Source organism: Mytilus edulis, chromosome 2 (genome assembly GCF_963676685.1).
Source record: "Mytilus edulis chromosome 2, xbMytEdul2.2, whole genome shotgun sequence".
NCBI lineage: Eukaryota > Metazoa > Mollusca > Bivalvia > Mytilida > Mytilidae > Mytilus > Mytilus edulis.
The window spans coordinates 82,752,506-82,770,505 of record NC_092345.1 but is presented as its reverse complement, the minus strand read 5'-3'; the positions used below and the strand labels follow the sequence as shown (position 1 = coordinate 82,770,505).

At 32.6% G+C, this 18,000-nt stretch overlaps 2 protein-coding genes across 4 annotated transcripts in view; one reads left to right on the top strand and one right to left on the bottom strand.

The window, feature by feature from the left end:
- The window catches only part of LOC139513156 (receptor-type tyrosine-protein phosphatase F-like), a 42,932-nt gene extending 28,169 nt beyond the window's left edge, over positions 1-14,763 (bottom strand). The window contains exon 1 of one of the 2 annotated variants that reach the window (XM_071301433.1): positions 14,605-14,763. In XM_071301433.1, coding sequence (XP_071157534.1) covers positions 14,605-14,698 — 94 coding nt within the window. In that variant the 5' untranslated portion in view covers positions 14,699-14,763. The remainder of the gene's footprint in view (positions 1-14,604) is intronic. The other variant, XM_071301435.1, reaches the window with a different exon arrangement.
- LOC139513158 (caspase-3-like) lies at positions 326-17,883 on the top strand. 2 transcript variants are annotated; one of them, XM_071301439.1, is made up of 8 exons: positions 326-604; positions 1,255-1,318; positions 1,745-1,780; positions 5,581-5,862; positions 6,991-7,089; positions 9,529-9,822; positions 10,763-10,925; positions 17,512-17,883. In XM_071301439.1, exons 1-8 carry the CDS (start codon positions 566-568, stop codon positions 17,642-17,644), a joined length of 1,110 nt encoding a protein of 369 aa, XP_071157540.1. In that variant the 5' UTR covers positions 326-565; the 3' UTR covers positions 17,645-17,883. The 2 variants fall into 2 exon arrangements, with proteins under 2 accessions (XP_071157540.1, XP_071157541.1); XM_071301440.1 differs by lacking the exon at positions 1,745-1,780 and having other exon boundaries at positions 327-604.
- The last annotated feature ends 117 nt before the right edge of the window (positions 17,884-18,000 follow it).

Here is an 18,000-nt window from a genome sequence, read left to right as displayed (position 1 = left end):
TATTATTGAAAATTTTAGTTGCAATAGGTTTGGTATAGGTATAACAAATGATTGGTACAGACTGGTCTTTGAAATAAGGAGGTATTTTCGATTGAACTAATTTATGATGAAGGATAATGCCTAAGTTGATGCCATCGATACCTTTGTTGGCAAAGGAAAGATTAAGGAAAGATCTTTTCTCTTTTTCATCTTTGAAAATGCGGACTGGCTTGAAAAGTCTGTGACTTGCAATATCCGAAACTATGAAGAAAGATATCATTTAGATTTACATCAAAAATTAACTACTGCATTTCTGAAAGCAAATATCCTACGAATTTGTCCCGCCTTGAAGATTTCATACAATATTGAGTTGTACAAATAAAATCGGTCTGTGTTATCCACGGGAATACTATTTATCAATTAACTCTCAAGTTAATTATGTATAAGCTAAATAGACAAAAACAAACATTTGAAACAGAACATGACAACGATAAACGTTTTGTTAATTATATTCTTTGGCGACTTATGCATTTTTCATTAAGTAAGTTATTGCACACAGACCTGGATTAATCTTTCGAAAAACAAGATGAAACCGTCGCAACAGAAAAATGATTCTACCCGAGAGGTAAGTCTTGCACATTTCTGACTTTTTAAACAATGGAGGTTTTATATTATTAAATGATATAGTTTGATAAAAAAAATGAAATGGAATCTATAATTTTAATGATATGCTGTGTTGCTCATGTATGAATCTTCCTGGATGTATAAAATTATAGAAGCTGACTAATTGGCAATGAAACTTTTAGAAAGTTCTTGTTTATTGATTGTTTGGTTTTTAACATCGTCATGGAGGAAAGAATATATTCATTTGGTACAGTTTAACGTTATCTTAGTAATTTTTATTAAACCCGAAACTGACAGAAACAATCGAGCATACATACAAACAAAACAATTTGTGAATGACTTTAAAAAAATTTGCCTTCTTACAGTCATTTCATATGGATACAATGGATAATAGTTGGTTCGCTAAAAAGAAACCTCGAACCCGAAGCTTGAGTGTTATCTATAAAATATACCAAATCTGCATATAAAGACTTTATAGAGACAAAAAAGACGAGCATAATTACATTATAAAGTACCGCTATATCAAGACAATGCAAGTGTATTATTTGGGAGGTCAAAATTAATCACAACTAAGCATTATGTTCATATACTTGATCGGATGTTTTATTTTATTACAAATGAAAAATTATAATTCAATACTAACATATGTAGGATGTAAATGTAAAGACGGATCAGAGACGGAAAAAACTGGCCAACCCATCTGCCAATCAGATTGGTACGTATTATATTTATAAATTCTTTTTTTCATATGTCAGATCGTTATTTTTCCAAAGGAATTTTATCAAAATTTAACGAACAGGTGTTCATAGTATTGTCCATTTAATGTTTAGAAGTTTACTTTATCTTGATCTGTGACAATCGACGTCAAATTTGATTTTCAAGTGCAGATATTTATAAGTGATTTCCAGATTTTCTGAATCCCCTTGATTTCCGAACATTTTTTATAATTTCTATCGAACATAACTCTAAAGATTAAAAAAATCTAAACCTTTTGCTAAAGATTGATGTTTTTTTTTGGTCATTTGCCAAAAAGCTTAAGGCCTTTTTACTCGACCACTGAGTTCACCATTCTAAATCATTGAATGAAATGATAAATAAATATTATTACATCTCAGCATCTTTTTTGCTTTATTTCCATCAGAATTCCTCATGGAAGTATACGATTCCGTTCTATTCGGTATGGTTAATGACAAGAAACTTGTTTGTTGTTGATGGTATACCTTAATAAAGAGACGGGCACATGGTTTATAATTATATACATAATAAGTATTACGGTATCTTTATCTAAGCACTTTAAAAATACCAATCAACTCAAGTCTAGGTTTACGTTAGATGGTTGAACCGAGAATAAGTTATATTTCTTCTTTAAAACTATTGGTCCCGACTGTCGATTATATTGCCATCACTTTACCCCTTACCAACACTGAAACTAACTAGAAAATTATAGACTCCTATACCATAGACTTTGTGCCTTTGAAAACAATGTTTACTATGAAGCCGGTTTTATGCAGGATTTTCAGAAGTATTTCCACTAATTTTAAAATCGTTTATAATTTTAGATAGTTACTTCTTACCAAGGTTAAGTCGTTCTGTGTTCATCCTATTTGAATGACAGACATTTTAAATAAAAGACCTCTATACAAACATTATTTAGTACATTTAACACTTGTAAGAATAAGTTTCTGAGATTTCCAATAAAACTAAATGTAAAGTTAGTTTGCATGTATGGCACCTACCTACCTAGTCCTTATTATGCCCGGAGGCACATAGGGCAAGGACTAGATCTTTCAAATCATCTCTGTTCTGTGCTTTCTTTTCTTTTTCGCCCCAGCTGATTCCATGTTCTTTCATTTCAGCTTCAACTGTTCTTCTCCAAGTTGTTTGTGTGCGTACTTTCTTTCTTTTCCCCCACGGGTGTCCATCTTAGTGCGACTCTGGTCAAGTCCTCCGCTGGTCTTCTAAGAACATGGCCAATCCATCTCCATCGTTTTTGCTTCAGTAGAGTCTCCATGTTGTTAGCACCTGTTGTTTCATGGAGGTCTTTGTTGGTTATTTTACGAGGCCAGAATATCCTTAAGATCTTTCTAAGGCAACCGTTGTGAAAACTCGAGAGCTTGTTGGTGTCTTTTTCTGTCATTCTCCACCATTCTGACCCATATAGCAGCACTGCTAGTACACAACTGTTCAACGGTTATAAAGTATAATTTTGGTGTTCTTACTGATGTTTCTTGACGTCCAGATGTGTCTTAGTTTTAAAAATGCAGTTCTTGCTTTTCCTATTCTAGATCTGATGTCCTTGTCTGCTCCTCCTTCAGATGTAACTATGCTGCCCAAGTAGGTGAAAGATGAAGTGCAATTTAGGGGTGTCCCATTTAAATATATTACAGAAGGCTTTGATGTGTTAAGAGGCATCACTTCTGATTTCTTGATGTTGATATTCAATCCAATTATACTTGTACTGTTTTGTCTTGCATGTGTGTTTCTAGATGTGTGTTTCTAGATGTGACAGTAAGGCCAGATCATCTGCATAGTCCAGATATTCTAGGTAGTTGAAAAGAATCCACCTGATGTCTGTGTTGTTACTGCACATTGCTGCCAATATAATATCCACATTCCAGGTTTCTTGTAATTAATGTGTTTTGTGTCGTTGATGAGCTGTCTTTTTTTACCATCCCTCCAAATATTCTTTGCTTCCCATCAATTGAAATGCATCGATTAAAAAATATGCTTTGAAGAGAGTCTCCCATTTATCACTCATATTTTAAAAAAGAGGGATGAAAGACCCCAGAGGCATTAAATTTGAAAAGAAGTAAATATTCAGTTTCTGAGAAGCAGAAATTTTGAGAATAAATAAATGCATATGATGGTTTTTTTGCAATTGATCGAAGAAAGAAATTACCTATTCCATTCTTCCTATGTAGTTTTAGACAACTAATTTTCTTTATGGACGTAAAGAAATAGTTCGAATTGAGCGGAGTTATATAAAGTTCTCAAATCATCATTACTATGACGTTTGAAAATAATTTGTATTTTTTTGGTAAAGGTATGACTTCATAAGAAACAAAATTAAATAATAATAAATGAACGACCTCGGGCAGCCATGTTTATGTGCCTGTTCTGCAATTCGCTGTGATGCAATGTTTTATTTTTATTTAGATGATTTGGAAATGATAATAAATCCCAAACAAATTAAGGTATATCTTTACATCAACAACAAAACATTTTTCTTTAAATTTTAAGCTTGTAATTTGATGCTATATTTGTTCTTGTGGAATGTGCGCATTTTTTATGCAAGAATTGTTAAATATTTGTGTATCACTTGTAATGTTGCATATTGGTGCATCGTGTGTTTATTGTATACAAAACGTTGTCTGCTAATTTTGTCAATCTGAAATCTGAAAAAAGTTTGTCGTTTAAACCAGCTTCCATTATGTTTATATGTATATTTAGACATTAGTAAAAAATGTCTGATCATTTTTATTTCTCATCTTTTATTTGAATGTGTGTTGTCCACATGCATGTTTGGAGTGCGATCTTTCTTTTTCATATTTTAAAAATCAAAAAGCACTATAAAATATTGAAAAATTACCTTTCTGATTAATAAATAATCTAAGAATATTGCATTGAAGGCTGAAAGTTAATTATTAAAATATGATGCTGTAGGATTGACATAGATACAAATATCAGTGGATAATGATATTAACATATACAGGTCACCCTACGTCCTTCAACAGTAAGTCAAAACCAACACCGTATAGTAAGTTTAATGGTTGAACACACGGGAAGTGGATATTTAAATCAAGAAACTTACAATCATTGCTGTTCGTTGTAGATTTTGTTTTCAAAGTCAGCTACCTTAGGTAAATTTCCACAGTTTATTTAGAAAATTCTTAATTGTTTAAAGCAAAATATAAGCAAGATAAATGCACTATGATCAATGACAACACAGGTATAAATCTGCTATCGAAAGGGAACAACTACTTCTCATAGGAATACCTACAACCTATTGATAAATTAAATTGCCGAAACGTACACTGAAATGTCAAGGAGAATACTAACAGCTGTAATAATTTTATCACAGTTACTATATCTAGTAAAGCTATATTTTTATTTTATAATAAAAAGCTGAATGTGAGTTGTAGCAATTACAATTGCATTAATAAGGTTAATCAAACAAGAAAGGTTCTAGTTGACGGTATTGTGTAAAAGTGTAATGTGGATAATCCAAAAGACAAAACTGTCAACCGCAAAGGGACCATTAAAGCACGTACTTCATCTAGTACATCTAAAGAATTCTTTACATTCCATAAAACATTAATTCGATCATTTTCATACGTTTCAGTAACAATAAAAAAAATACAAGTTCTTTAATAGTAGTCAGTGGACTATTTAATACCTTCATCCTTAAGTTACATGAAACAATAGTGTAACACTACAACATAGAAAGACACACTATAAACTATCAATTGAAATGGCTTATCAATTGAAATGGCTTAAGTACGTTCCCATTTCCATTCTCAATTGTACTATATATTTGACTATTTGTGAGGCGCAAGACCTTAAATGTAGAGGAATTCATATTGTCATTCTTAGAAATGTCCATGTAGTATAAATTGACGTTATGCCACTACAGCACTGCTGGCTGCTTTGTCGGTTTGCGAACACAAAACGCTTTTCAAGTACTTTCAGTATATTTCTTATTCTATTTATAAATGAACGTATTGTTAAACTTTCAATTCTGTTTTGAATTAGTTTCGAAATGTGATATGGAATATTTCAAATATTCATGTGTTTTTTTCAAATTTGAAATAAGTGATTTTTATAAGATTTTCCAAATTTTATTACCATGATAAAAGGATAAAAGAACATTGTAATTACGATAAAACTCATTTATTGTAACCATATGTGGCTAGTTATACATTTTACGTATAATTATATGACACCCCTTTTGTCAAATCGAATAACTCATATATTAAGGTAAAAACAAGAAAAAGGAAACAAAAACTGCACAAGTCGTAGAACTCCATCTGGGAACAACAGTGCTGCCACTGAAAGATGCTCGTGGTGTGTTAAGTCTGATAGAACAGCTGAAAACAGACCAGAAATATTCCGCCACACTAGGTTTTTTGTCAGATTTGTTCAGGAAGTTGAATACGTTGGAAGATGGCCAATTCTCCCGAATAGAGATTGACATGACTGTTAGACAATACCAAGACTATACCGATGGATTTCAGTACAGACTGACTGTAAAACCAGTTGGTAAGTCGGTATTAATAGGAACATATAGAGGATTTAAGAATATAGACGATGATATAATGATGGTTCCTTCGGTATCTGTCAAAACAGTGCCTCATAATAATGGTGAAAAAAAATATTTTTAATACAACTGATTGATAATAATGTATTCAAATGTATTTTTGAATACACTGCCTGATAATGATGACTTCAATGGTTTTTTTTTGTCTAAGCACTGCCTGATAATGATGTTTTCTAATGGTATTTGTCTAAGACCTGCCTAATAATGTTGTTTTCTAATGGTATTTGTCTAAGCACTGCCTGATAATGATGTTTTCTAATGGTATTTGTCTAAGACCTGCCTGATAATGATGTTTTCTAATGGTATTTGTCTAAGACCTGCCTGATAATAATGTTTTCTAATGGTATTTGTCTAAGACCTGCCTGATAATGATGTTTTCTAATGGTATTTGTCTAAGACCTGCCTGATAATGATGTTTTCTAATGGTATTTGTCTAAGACCTGCCTGATAATGATGTTTTCTAATGGTATTTGTCTAAGACCTGCCTGATAATGATGTTTTCTAATGGTATTTGTCTAAGACCTGCCTGATAATGATGTTTTCTAATGGTATTTGTCTAAGACCTGCCTGATAATAATGTTTTCTAATGGTATTTGTCTAAGACCTGCCTGATAATAATGTTTTCTAATGGTATTTGTCTAAGACCTGCCTGATAATGATGTTTTCTAATGGTATTTGTCTAAGACCTGCCTGATAATAATGTTTTCTAATGGTATTTGTCTAAGACCTGCCTGATAATAATGTTTTCTAATGGTATTTGTCTAAGACCTGCCTGATAATAATGTTTTCTAATTGTATTTGTCTAAGCACTGCCTGATAATAATGTTTTCTAATGGTATTTGTCTAAGCACTGCCTGATAATGATGTTTTCTAATGGTATTTGTCTAAGCACTGCCTGATAATAATGTTTTCTAATGTAATATTCAAAATACTGCATAATGTAAACGGTTTCAATAGTTTCAGTTGAAAAAATGTCTGAAAATGATGTGTTCAATAATATTTGTAAGAATGGATGTCAAATTACGAAGGTTCCAATTGAAAAATAAGTATTATCAACTTGAACATTTTAGGTTACTGTTTATTGATAACCAATAGTGAATTTTATCAAGTTCCGGGTTGTCCGATCAGTAAAAAGTTACCCAACAGACCAGGTGTGGAAGGTGATGCAAGTAAGTTTTTACGCTTTTCGTGAAGAATAATTAAACAACTATACACTTATTACATACATGGAAATCTACTGTTGATCTCTATCAAAATTATTCATTCTAAGATCATGTGCTTAAGCCAACGAGTATATTATTGTCCAAGATATCATAAAAAAAGTATAGAAACATTTGAATGTGCTAAGAAAATTGAAGTACAAATTAAATAGACATAACTTATAGAACAGCTGTACTGGAATTTTATAAGATCGTTATTTGACTTTGCATGTAAATTTTTGGATAGTATAAGAATAAGAATACTTTATTAATCCAATTATGGACCCTTGTGGGTTTTAAATTTCATACAATGATGACAATGATTTGTGTTATAACAATAAAATAATAAAATGAAATACATCACAACAGAACACTGAACAGTTATTGCAGAAGGTAATATGGGAGACAATCAATATATGTAAGGATTATTCCCCTTTAAACAGATATGGTGTTTTGAGCTGCATAAAAATAAAATGCAGCCCAACTGATTAGATTTAAGGGTATTTTTCTCCCATGTACACACAGCAACCAATTACTAGATATGTTTGTATATAATTACATTTTTTTTTATAATTGCAAGAATATGATAAGCACCTTAGAGATTTGACTGCAGTTTATTAATGCATATATAAGCATTTACATATTAATAGATGAAATATGCATACACATAGATAGAAAAATGTGTATTTAAATTTAATTTTTGAATTTAAAATATAGATATGGATAAACTAAAAGAGATTTAGCCATTTACAGAATTTGTGGATCTCAATTCAAAACTCAGGATAAGAAAAATACTTAACTTTTTTATGTATATGTTTATCTTCAGTGGTCATTAACCATATAAATTTTGATTTGGAGTCTAAGTTATTAAAATTTTGACTGTGGTCATAAGCTTGTGCGAACAATGATTCCCGACATTTGTTATACAATGGACAGTTTATTAAAAAATGAAGCTCTGTGACCTTTCTATAGGTTGAATTTGTTCTTATGTCGCACTTATGCATATGGCACTTATGCGAAATTTACATAATATTTGTCTTGATTGACATATTTGAATATCAAGATATTTTTCCATTTGGAAATTACTTTTATGAGAAAAATATATATCTAGCATTCCAGTAACATTATCTTTATCATTGAACAATGCTTTTAAAAATAATGTCTTTAACTTTTTCATAATAGGTTGTTTTAATCTATTAATTGAATAATCAATACAATATGTTTCTTTCAATTCAAGTTTTTGTAAAATAAATTTAACAGAGGAATACCATGTCATAGTGTTATTTTCATGCATATTTTTGTTACATAAAAAAACGCTTCTTTCAATAAATTTGAGTTACAATGATGCAATCTATGCAGATAGCTTATCATAGATATAACAATATTAAAATATATAGGAAATCTACCTAATTCTGATTGTACAGCAACATTTGTACTTTTATTATTTAAACCTAAAATATGCTTACAGAACTTTAAGTTCATTTTATCAGCAACATTATTCTGGTATATTTTTTCAAGTACATTTGTAGCATCTTTTTTACAAGAAGCAGAGTTGGTTTTAAACATTCCCCAGATCTCTGAGCCATACAAAGTAATAGGTTGAATGGTATGGTCAAACAGATGTTAATTTGTTTTGATACTAGCATCTGATCCAGATAACCATCTATTAAGTTTATATGAAGGTTTTAAAGATTTATTAAATAAGTCTTCTTTTACAGTATTCTTAGTTAGAAGATTATCAAGTTGTTTAACAAATTTTGAATTAAACTCCCTTCTTTTATATTTTTTTAACTTTTTGAATTCTCTATAATGTTTAAAATAGTTATTTCTAATATTAATATTATATGGATTTTCAGACATATGCTAAGCTTTAATATTTAATTCTCCCTTTTCATTGTAAAGATCTTGATCATACCATTTTTCTTGTTAATAGTTTTATTTTTATATTTATTAGATTTGAATTTGAGTGACATTTTTGCTGCTCTAATAATAATATTCTGCAGGTCAGTAGCAGCAAAGTTTATGTTTGATTTATCTTGATAATTGTTAGTTAGAAAAGCATTAATATGTGTGGGTTATTTTTAGTAGAAGTAGAATTACGTTTTTTAAAATTCATAAAAATGCACCATCCTATCTTTGCAATTTAAATCCACCAGCATTCCTCTATAAACAGAAAGGTTTTTTCGTTGCAGGGTCATATGCCATTGTATGTAGTTGACTATATTATGCCGTCATTTTGATTTTAATTGCATTCGAGTTATGGGGTTCTGATTTTTATATATTTTGTACCACAATACCAGTCCACACTTTGTGAACGTCATTTGACAGAAAGCTCTTTTAAATGTTCAGTTTGTTTGCCAACAACTTTTGTTGATATGCAGCATACAAAATAGTATTTGTGTGTTTCAGAACGACTAGAGGGGCTTATGTCAACGATTGGTTATAAAGTACTTAGGAAGGATAATTTGAAGAAATGGGAGATAGAGCGTGAAATGAAAGCTATGGCAGAAGCTGATCACAAGAAATTCGACTGTTTTGTTTGTATTATTTCCAGTCACGGCACAGCCAACAAAGTTTACGGCAGTGACGGATATGATCTCATGTTAGGTCCCCAGTTAAAAAGATTCACTGTGGATGCATGTCCAGATCTAGATGGAAAACCGAAGATATTTTTGTTTCAGGCATGCAACATAGAAACTGAAGGTACTTCACTACACATGCTAATTTTTGTGAGATAATTGTTCTGTACTTTATGGAGCATATTAATAGCATATACAGTAAAGCTATTTGAATATGTTGAACTAATGAATTGATAATTCGATATGAGTCTTTAAACATATGCTTACGTATTGTGCATCAATTCTTTCAGATATATTCCTGTATGTGTATTCATATGAAGCAAATCCATATTAACCTGTTACTCTGGCATTGTGCATTTCTTTTTCTATGTAAATGATAATTCGTCTTTTAAAATTTAATAAATGAATTCCCTAGTAAAGGAATTCTGCTAAAAATGATCACAGTTTTCCTCATTCTTTTATTCCAAATGGCGCGACACTAATTCAAATGGTCGTATTTGGGTACAATAATTGACCATAAAGAAGTAAGAAAGAAAATGAAAACGTATTACATATAGGAATTCAGTTTCCAAAAAGTGTGACTTTTCTTTTTTGTGCAATAAAACGAAAGGTTAGAATCAAAAGCAATGGGTTTCTAGGCAGAACTTCTTGACAGGATTGAAATGATAGTTTTATAGTCGCCATCACAAGCTGATTATATCATTACGTGGTAAGAGTCCTCCACATATTTCCTTGTGTTCTCATCTGGAATAAGGCTCATTGCGGGCTTTGGTCACTGGACAATACATGCGATACGTGTCTTATACCAAGGAAGATGTACGTACCGTTGATAGCATACCTGATTATGACAGTCCTCAGTGAACTAACCTTTTGTTTTCATGTGCAAATGTTTATGGTTAATTGTGTGCTAGCTTTTGTCTTCTAAGGTTTCCTACAATATTTCAAAACCCCTTGTAACACAGAACTTGGCATCCAGTCTATGCATATTTTTGTTTACCACATTTCTAAGAACATGACGACACCATTGCTTACAATGCAATATGACTAGCCTGTTTATATTTCAGATAAGATGCAAAAAACATTGCAGCCCCTGATAAATGAGACAGACTTTCTTTATGGTTTTTCGACACTGCCGGGCAATCTAGCATACAACCCAAAGGACGGTAAAAAGACTGGATCATATTATCTCTACTCACTATATAAACATCTCAGTGACAAATACAAAGCGTAAGTTAATGGCTACTACCTCACACCGGTGTTTGACAAGAATACAGGAAAAGATAATGAGTTATAACTATTAATACTGTGTAAAATAAAGGAATTGGAACGTTTATATAATGTTCAGAGTTGGTATATCAGTGTAAATCTTCGATAGCCAAGATTACGACCCAGTCCTCTTCTCTCATGTACAATTAGTATACGCACAACTTTCATGAAATTTTTTTTTTTATCTAGAAATGCTCACAATTTCGTGGCAGATGATTTCTCAGGAAGATATAATTAGATTAAGAAATATTTTAATGAACAGTTTTTTACAGTAATAAACTGTTATCACAGAGATATGTCTCGCCTTTTTGTAATTTTAATTATGAAAATGTTGAAATCCAAATAGCAATACTCTAACATCTTACACAAGTTATGCAAATATTCAGTCAATGAACCATGAATGAGTTATATGGCTAAACGATCTCCATGTAAATGAAATGTTCCAATGCTAATACAACTGTATACCAAATACCATTGACTAATTATAAGTCGTTCCCAAATATAAATACAAACATTAACTTGTAAACTATGTAAAAGTTTCAAAGTCAATGAACCATGAAGAGTGGTGGGGCTATATAATCTTTATGGAAACAATACTTGCAAATACCAATAAATTTGCATACCAAATATCATTGACTTAACATAAGCAGTTCATCTTAAATTGATCTAGTCACAAACTAATACATGTAAACTAAGATAAGTTTCAAAGTCATTAGACTGTAACTGAGGGGCAAGGCCAAATATTCTCCATGGAAATGAGATGTGCCAAAGCTTATACAACTGAATACCAATTAACATTGGCTTACCACTAATGGTTCCCCTTGAACTGACCTAATCACAAAGTAATACATGATAACTTGGAAAAATTTTCAAATTTAATAGACAATGACTAAGGGGGCGGAGCCAAATTATCTCCATGGAAACGAGATATGCCAATGTTTATACAACTGCATACCAAATATCATTGACCTATCACTTGTGGTTCCCCATAAACTGACCTAATACATGTAAATTAAGCAAAAGTTTCGAAGTAAATAGACAATGACTGAGGGGACAGGGCCAAATAGTCTTCATGATAATGAGATGTGCCAATGCTTATACAACTGCATACCAAATATGATTGACCTACCACTTGCCGTTCACCATAAACTAGACCTAATCTCACAAACTAATACATTGTTGAAGCCGTCGTCGCCGTCGCCGCCGACGCCGGAAACAGCATACCTATGTCTCGCTTTTTGACTCCGTCAAGGCGAGACAAAAATATAGAATGAACAGAATTTTACAGTGAAATATTGTCATGGACAGTATTTCGTAGTGAAATATTGTCTAGAATGAGGTGACATGATTTCATGGACAAGGACAGTATTTAATTTTGACAATGTTTTGTATGACATTTTCCAACTGACATTATTTCATGAGGGACATTATCCGCTCAGCCTGTTACAAAAACGTCCACATTGATGATTAAGCCTTTTATGCCAACATACTAATGTTAGATTATTATAAAGTATGAAAGCAACAACAAAAAATCTTTTATACATAAACTAACTAGTTTTATCTTTTTAACCAAACGATATGAATGATTACCTACGGACAAAGGTACAAAGATGACCGCAGGGTCAGATTTGTTTCACATGGTTTTCTGTGTGGAATTTTAAATTCTCAGTGTGTTACTATTTTTTGAATTATCATTTTGTATTTTTTTTAATTTTATAAATATTAGTATGTGTTTTTGGGGGGATTTTTTTTAATATGATCAATTTGAAATGTGTTATTTTCGATGTGTGTGTGTTTGTTTGTTTGTTTGCTTTTTTGGTTTCATATATTGCATATAATTCATACATTTTTGACGAAAACGGATTCATGTGCTTGGCATATGCTTAACTAATAAAAGAGCATTTGCAATTTTCACGTATTTCCTGGCGTATCCGTATCGACGTATCATATAAAACGTATATGAGGAAAGGATATATTAAGTCAGGTTGGTCCCGATGAAGATATTTTTTAATGCAAAACATACAATAAGAATACCGGTAGTTAATCGTATATAAAAAGTCACATACCTATAATACTAATTAACCCAACATAAGATTAAATAAACAAATCGGTTCTTCGGGCCGCAAGAGCTGCGCACAAACAAATAACCCTACTAAAGTATTCCTTTGATGCCTCTACAAACTTTCAACAACTCTAAAAAGTTTAAGTAACCGAATAACATGCTCTACATAGACGCGATACCTTCCCACAACACTGTTAAAATGGTTTTAAACTTAGCCTACGGGCAAACGGATGTCGATTGATTTGAGCTGAAGTGAATGGATATATTCAGCGCCAAGTAACTTGAAAACAGTGGAGCGGAATAGTGTCCTGTAAATTTTCGTAGGCAAGGTGTGTTTGATTTGATCCTTTCATATTTGTATATGAAAAAGATACACTTATCATACACAGTTCTTAAATACAAAGCGTGTATGTTCAAGATCTTATAAAGCAAAGACTACGGAGTATTTAGTGTATAAACTATATATCATCAACATTTGGTTCATATTTTACATCTGTTTAGTTTTAATTGAGGTAGGACTAAAACATTATTTTATACAGATCTGCCAAAAACGTATACGTCGATCCGTGCACGTAAAGGTGTCAGACCACCAATTAAAAGTCCCTATCTGTTCAACCAAATTTTGCAATTTCCATAGCTTTCCAAATTTTTTATCTTAAATTTAACCTCTTACAAACCAGGTATGTCCTGAATCGTACAGGTATCACCTTTTTTTCATGCCAATTTTCAACATACCTTTAAAGCCATATAAGAAAGAAGAGACCTTCCGAACTGATGTACCACTAAAAATAACCCCTGGTTTTCTTGAAATCTTAAATTAGTATACTATGGAGCGCATTAATCCTCAAATTTTAATGTCAACTCATAGACAAGTAAATTTGGGCTCAAAATGGTCTTAATATATTTCTCTTTCACCAAAAGTTTCATTTCTGCAAATTTGTTGGGTAGTTTAAGTAAACAATGACATCAAATGCACTATTTTTTGTCCGAGTAGGCCTACTTTCTACGTTCTAAATTTGAGGGAGTAATTGGTGGTGTGACACCTATATAGATACGTGAATAATGCAAATGCTTTTATAGCGATCGGTCATTTAAAAACGTATCAACCGTATCATATATGTGACGTATACGCATCTGCAGATATACCAAAACATATTATGTGATCCCGAGCTTTAGACTATAATACGTTTTCTCTCTGTCCCTCTGGTATCTTTCGCCCCTCTTTTCCTATAATTAAGACAGCTACACAATTAGATACGAACATTAAAAATTAATCAGTTGCCCATCGCATTGTAGAAAGTATATACAAAAGCTCGGGACCACATAATGATAATTCGTAAATCTGCAGATGCGTATACGTCAACGTATATAATACGGTTGATACGTCTTTAAAAGACCGACCTCTAGTATTATGAAACAGATGCCACAATCTAACCTTTCTTTTGCCTTAAACTATTCTGACAATGCCTACATTTATATACATTAATATCTTATAGTAGACTATAAATTGCACTCTCATACTCGTGCAATAAATACTATTCAACCTTGAACAATATTCATCAGAATGTGTGGTCTTACCTGTAATTTTACCGATTGTGTCCTGTTCCCCGAAGTTCGAAATTTTGACTAAGTGTATACTCGCATGTCTTTTCCTGTCAAAGCACCTGGTCATTAATAGTTATCACACAAGGACGCGGTATGTCAGTGTAAGATCACCCGATGGCGGGAGGCCAGAGGATGATCTAACACTGACACACCAAGTCCTAGTGGGATAACTATTTTACATCCGGTCTGTTTTAGATTAGACGAAAAAACATTTACAATTCATAAAATCTAATTTAGAACGCCACACAACCATTATAATATACTTCATATATTACTATATGGTGTATACCCTTATGACCCCCGAACACGATGAGTAGATATCAAACAATATCAACTCGCCCCACTTGCCAATCGGCCCCCACTATATCGCCACTTTATAAAAAAAAATAGCCCCACTCTTGTTTACCGACTCGTGTAAAAGTCGTAAAATCAAATTGAACAATCAGTCTGAAAACTCTCTTATTAACGAAAAAGGTTTACACCCCACTGAATAAAGGTCTGCCAACTCGCCCCACTTATAAAATGGATCTTGCTTCCTTCAAGTATGTTAAATTACTGTCCGTTCGTATCCAGTCGTCCTGGTGTAGTGGTATGTGTCGTGGCTTCATATGCTAGAGGTCTTGAGTTCGAATCCCAGCATATACACTGGATTTTTTCTACGTGAATTTTGATAGATAGTCTTTTCCGTATAATTAATAATGAGTTTTATAGTGGTTTGAAGTTCCCGCCATACTGCTAGTGAACAAATGCATAACAAAGAAACTCAAACTGGGGTGATCTGGTAGGGGTCATGCCGGATCACCCCTGTTAGAACAAAGGAGCTGGGATGTAATTTAAAAGTACTTGCAATTCCCTCAGATTCTATTTGTTTCATTGATTTTAATTCTAAATGGATTTGTTATGTTTTGGCATCGGCAAACTACTGTTACCATAGTATACACAAGTATTCGTGCAATTGCCTTTGGTATGGGTTCATCATGTACATCTAGATACAGAATGCAAGTTATTGTAAGCAATCACTCTTTTTAAGGCGTTAAAATAACATGCGTTTTGACATTATCTAAAATACTCCGTACTGTCATTGCACTTTATGTAATAAATAATAAAATTAAATATTAGAGGTGTGTGTGTGAGAGAATAAATGTAGGGTAAACATAGCTTGTTACCTATCCGACCTCCATGATAAATATGTTGTTGTCCCCGCAGACAAAGCCCCAAATAACATCGTTTTTGTCTGTAAAAGTCATTACATTAATTGCTTGATAAACGAATTAGGTATAGACAATTCACTTGGAAACTCAACATATACCCTCATGACACTTACCAAAGAGGAAATCCTGGATAATCATAGGTCTGTTCTTTGTTCCTTTGGTATTTCAACCAAAGATGAAGAACTGGATCTTCCATCACTGTATTGGATACCTAAACTACATAAGTGTCCTTACAAACAGCGGTATATTGCTGGGTCTTCCAAGTGCTCCACAAAACCTCTTTCTAAATTATTAACATCCATTTTATCAGTAATCAAAGACGGGCTTCAAAGTTATTGTGAAACTGCCTATTCTAGAGGTGGCGTGAATCAGATGTGGATACTTAAAAATTCCAAAGATCTTTTAGAGTACATACAATCTAACTCTCTTTCATCTTGTAACAGTATTAAAACATTTGACTTCTCTACTCTTTACACAAGTATTCCACATTCCAAACTTAAAGACAAATTAAAAGAGTTGGTATTACTTTGCTTCATAAAAAAGAATGGCCAACGTAGATACAAGTATCTTGTCTTAGGGAGTGATAAATCCTACTTTGTAAAGAATCACTCTGATTCAAACAAAAAATTCTCTGAAACCGATATTATCAAGATGCTTGATTTCTTGATTGACAACATATTTGTTACGTTCGGAGGACGTGTTTTTCAACAGACTGTCGGCATACCAATGGGAACAAACTGTGCCCCTCTACTTGCTGACTTGTTTCTTTATTATTATGAGGCTGACTTCATGCAGGAACTTCTTAGGAAGAAAGATAAGAAGTTAGCAATATCCTTCAACTCTACTTTCCGCTATATAGATGACGTTCTTTCACTAAACAATTCAAAATTTGGTGACTATGTGGAACGCATCTATCCCATCGAATTGGAGATAAAGGATACTACAGATACAGTTAAGTCAGCTTCATATCTTGACTTACATCTAGAAATTGACAATGAGGGTCGGTTGAAGACAAAACTTTACGACAAAAGAGATGATTTCAGCTTTCCAATTGTGAACTTTCCATTTCTAAGTAGCAACATTCCAGCAGCACCTGCATACGGGGTATATATCTCTCAATTGATACGATATTCCCGTGCTTGCATTTCCTATCATGATTTTCTTGATAGAGGGTTACTGCTCACAAGGAAGCTATTAAATCAAGAGTTCCAAATGGTGAAGTTGAAATCATCCCTTCGTAAATTTTACGGACGCCATCACGAGTTGGTTGACCGTTATGGAATAACCATTTCACAAATGATATCGGATATGTTCCTCACGTCGTAACTACAATCCCCTTCCCTTTCATGAATTTGACCTACCGAATTAGACTATTTACCGGATTTGTAATCACATAAGCAACACGACGGGTGCCGCATGTGGAGCAGGATCTGCTTACCCTTCCGGAGCACCTGAGATCACCCCTAGTTTTTGGTGGGGTTCGTGTTGTTTATTCTTTAGTTTTCTATGTTGTGTCATGTGTACTATTGTTTTTCTGTTTGTCTTTTTCATTTTTAGCCATGGCGTTGTCAGTTTGTTTTAGATTTATGAGTTTGACTGTCCCTTTGGTATCTTTCGTCCCTCTTTTGTTATATTTATATCCTAATTAATAGTTTATATTATATTTTAGATGCGATTTGGTTGCAATTCTGGAGGACATGAATAGAGAATTGGCTGAAAAGAAGTCAGAACTTAGACCTGGTGATTTAGGATCCGTTACAATGTTTGTTGACTGTCTCAGAGGTCATTTATTTTTTCAATGAACCGGGATTTGAAAATTAGAAAAGAAACAATCAAATATTTTCTTTTAACATATGTTGATCTTGATCTCTACAATAGATGTTCAAGTTTGAACAAAGCTTGATCGGAATAACTGTGATAACTTCTGAAATATTTCGTTCCATGTCATTAATAGACTTGTCTTTATTCGATTGTTCCGTACGTTGTTAATCTAATGTAGTCCCAGTAATTTGTATTTCCAATAAACTGTATACTAAGTATATACATGTGTTCACTATTGCTTCTCTGTCCAGTTGCTTTATGAACAAACCTTTCTTAAATGTAAATATTTATTAATAAAAGTGTGATAAAAAAAAGTCATTGATCAAACTCCAATAAA

Bases quoted from the DNA above. Each gene is read 5' to 3' on its own strand.
- LOC139513158 (XM_071301439.1), top strand. From the start codon at position 566: ATGAAACCGTCGCAACAGAAAAATGATTCTACCCGAGAG. The intron at 1,319-1,744 runs GTACGTATTATA...TATTTCCATCAG, and splicing joins CCCATCTGCCAATCAGATTG to AATTCCTCATGGAAGTATAC. The intron at 9,823-10,762 runs GTACTTCACTAC...TTTATATTTCAG, and splicing joins ATGCAACATAGAAACTGAAG to ATAAGATGCAAAAAACATTG.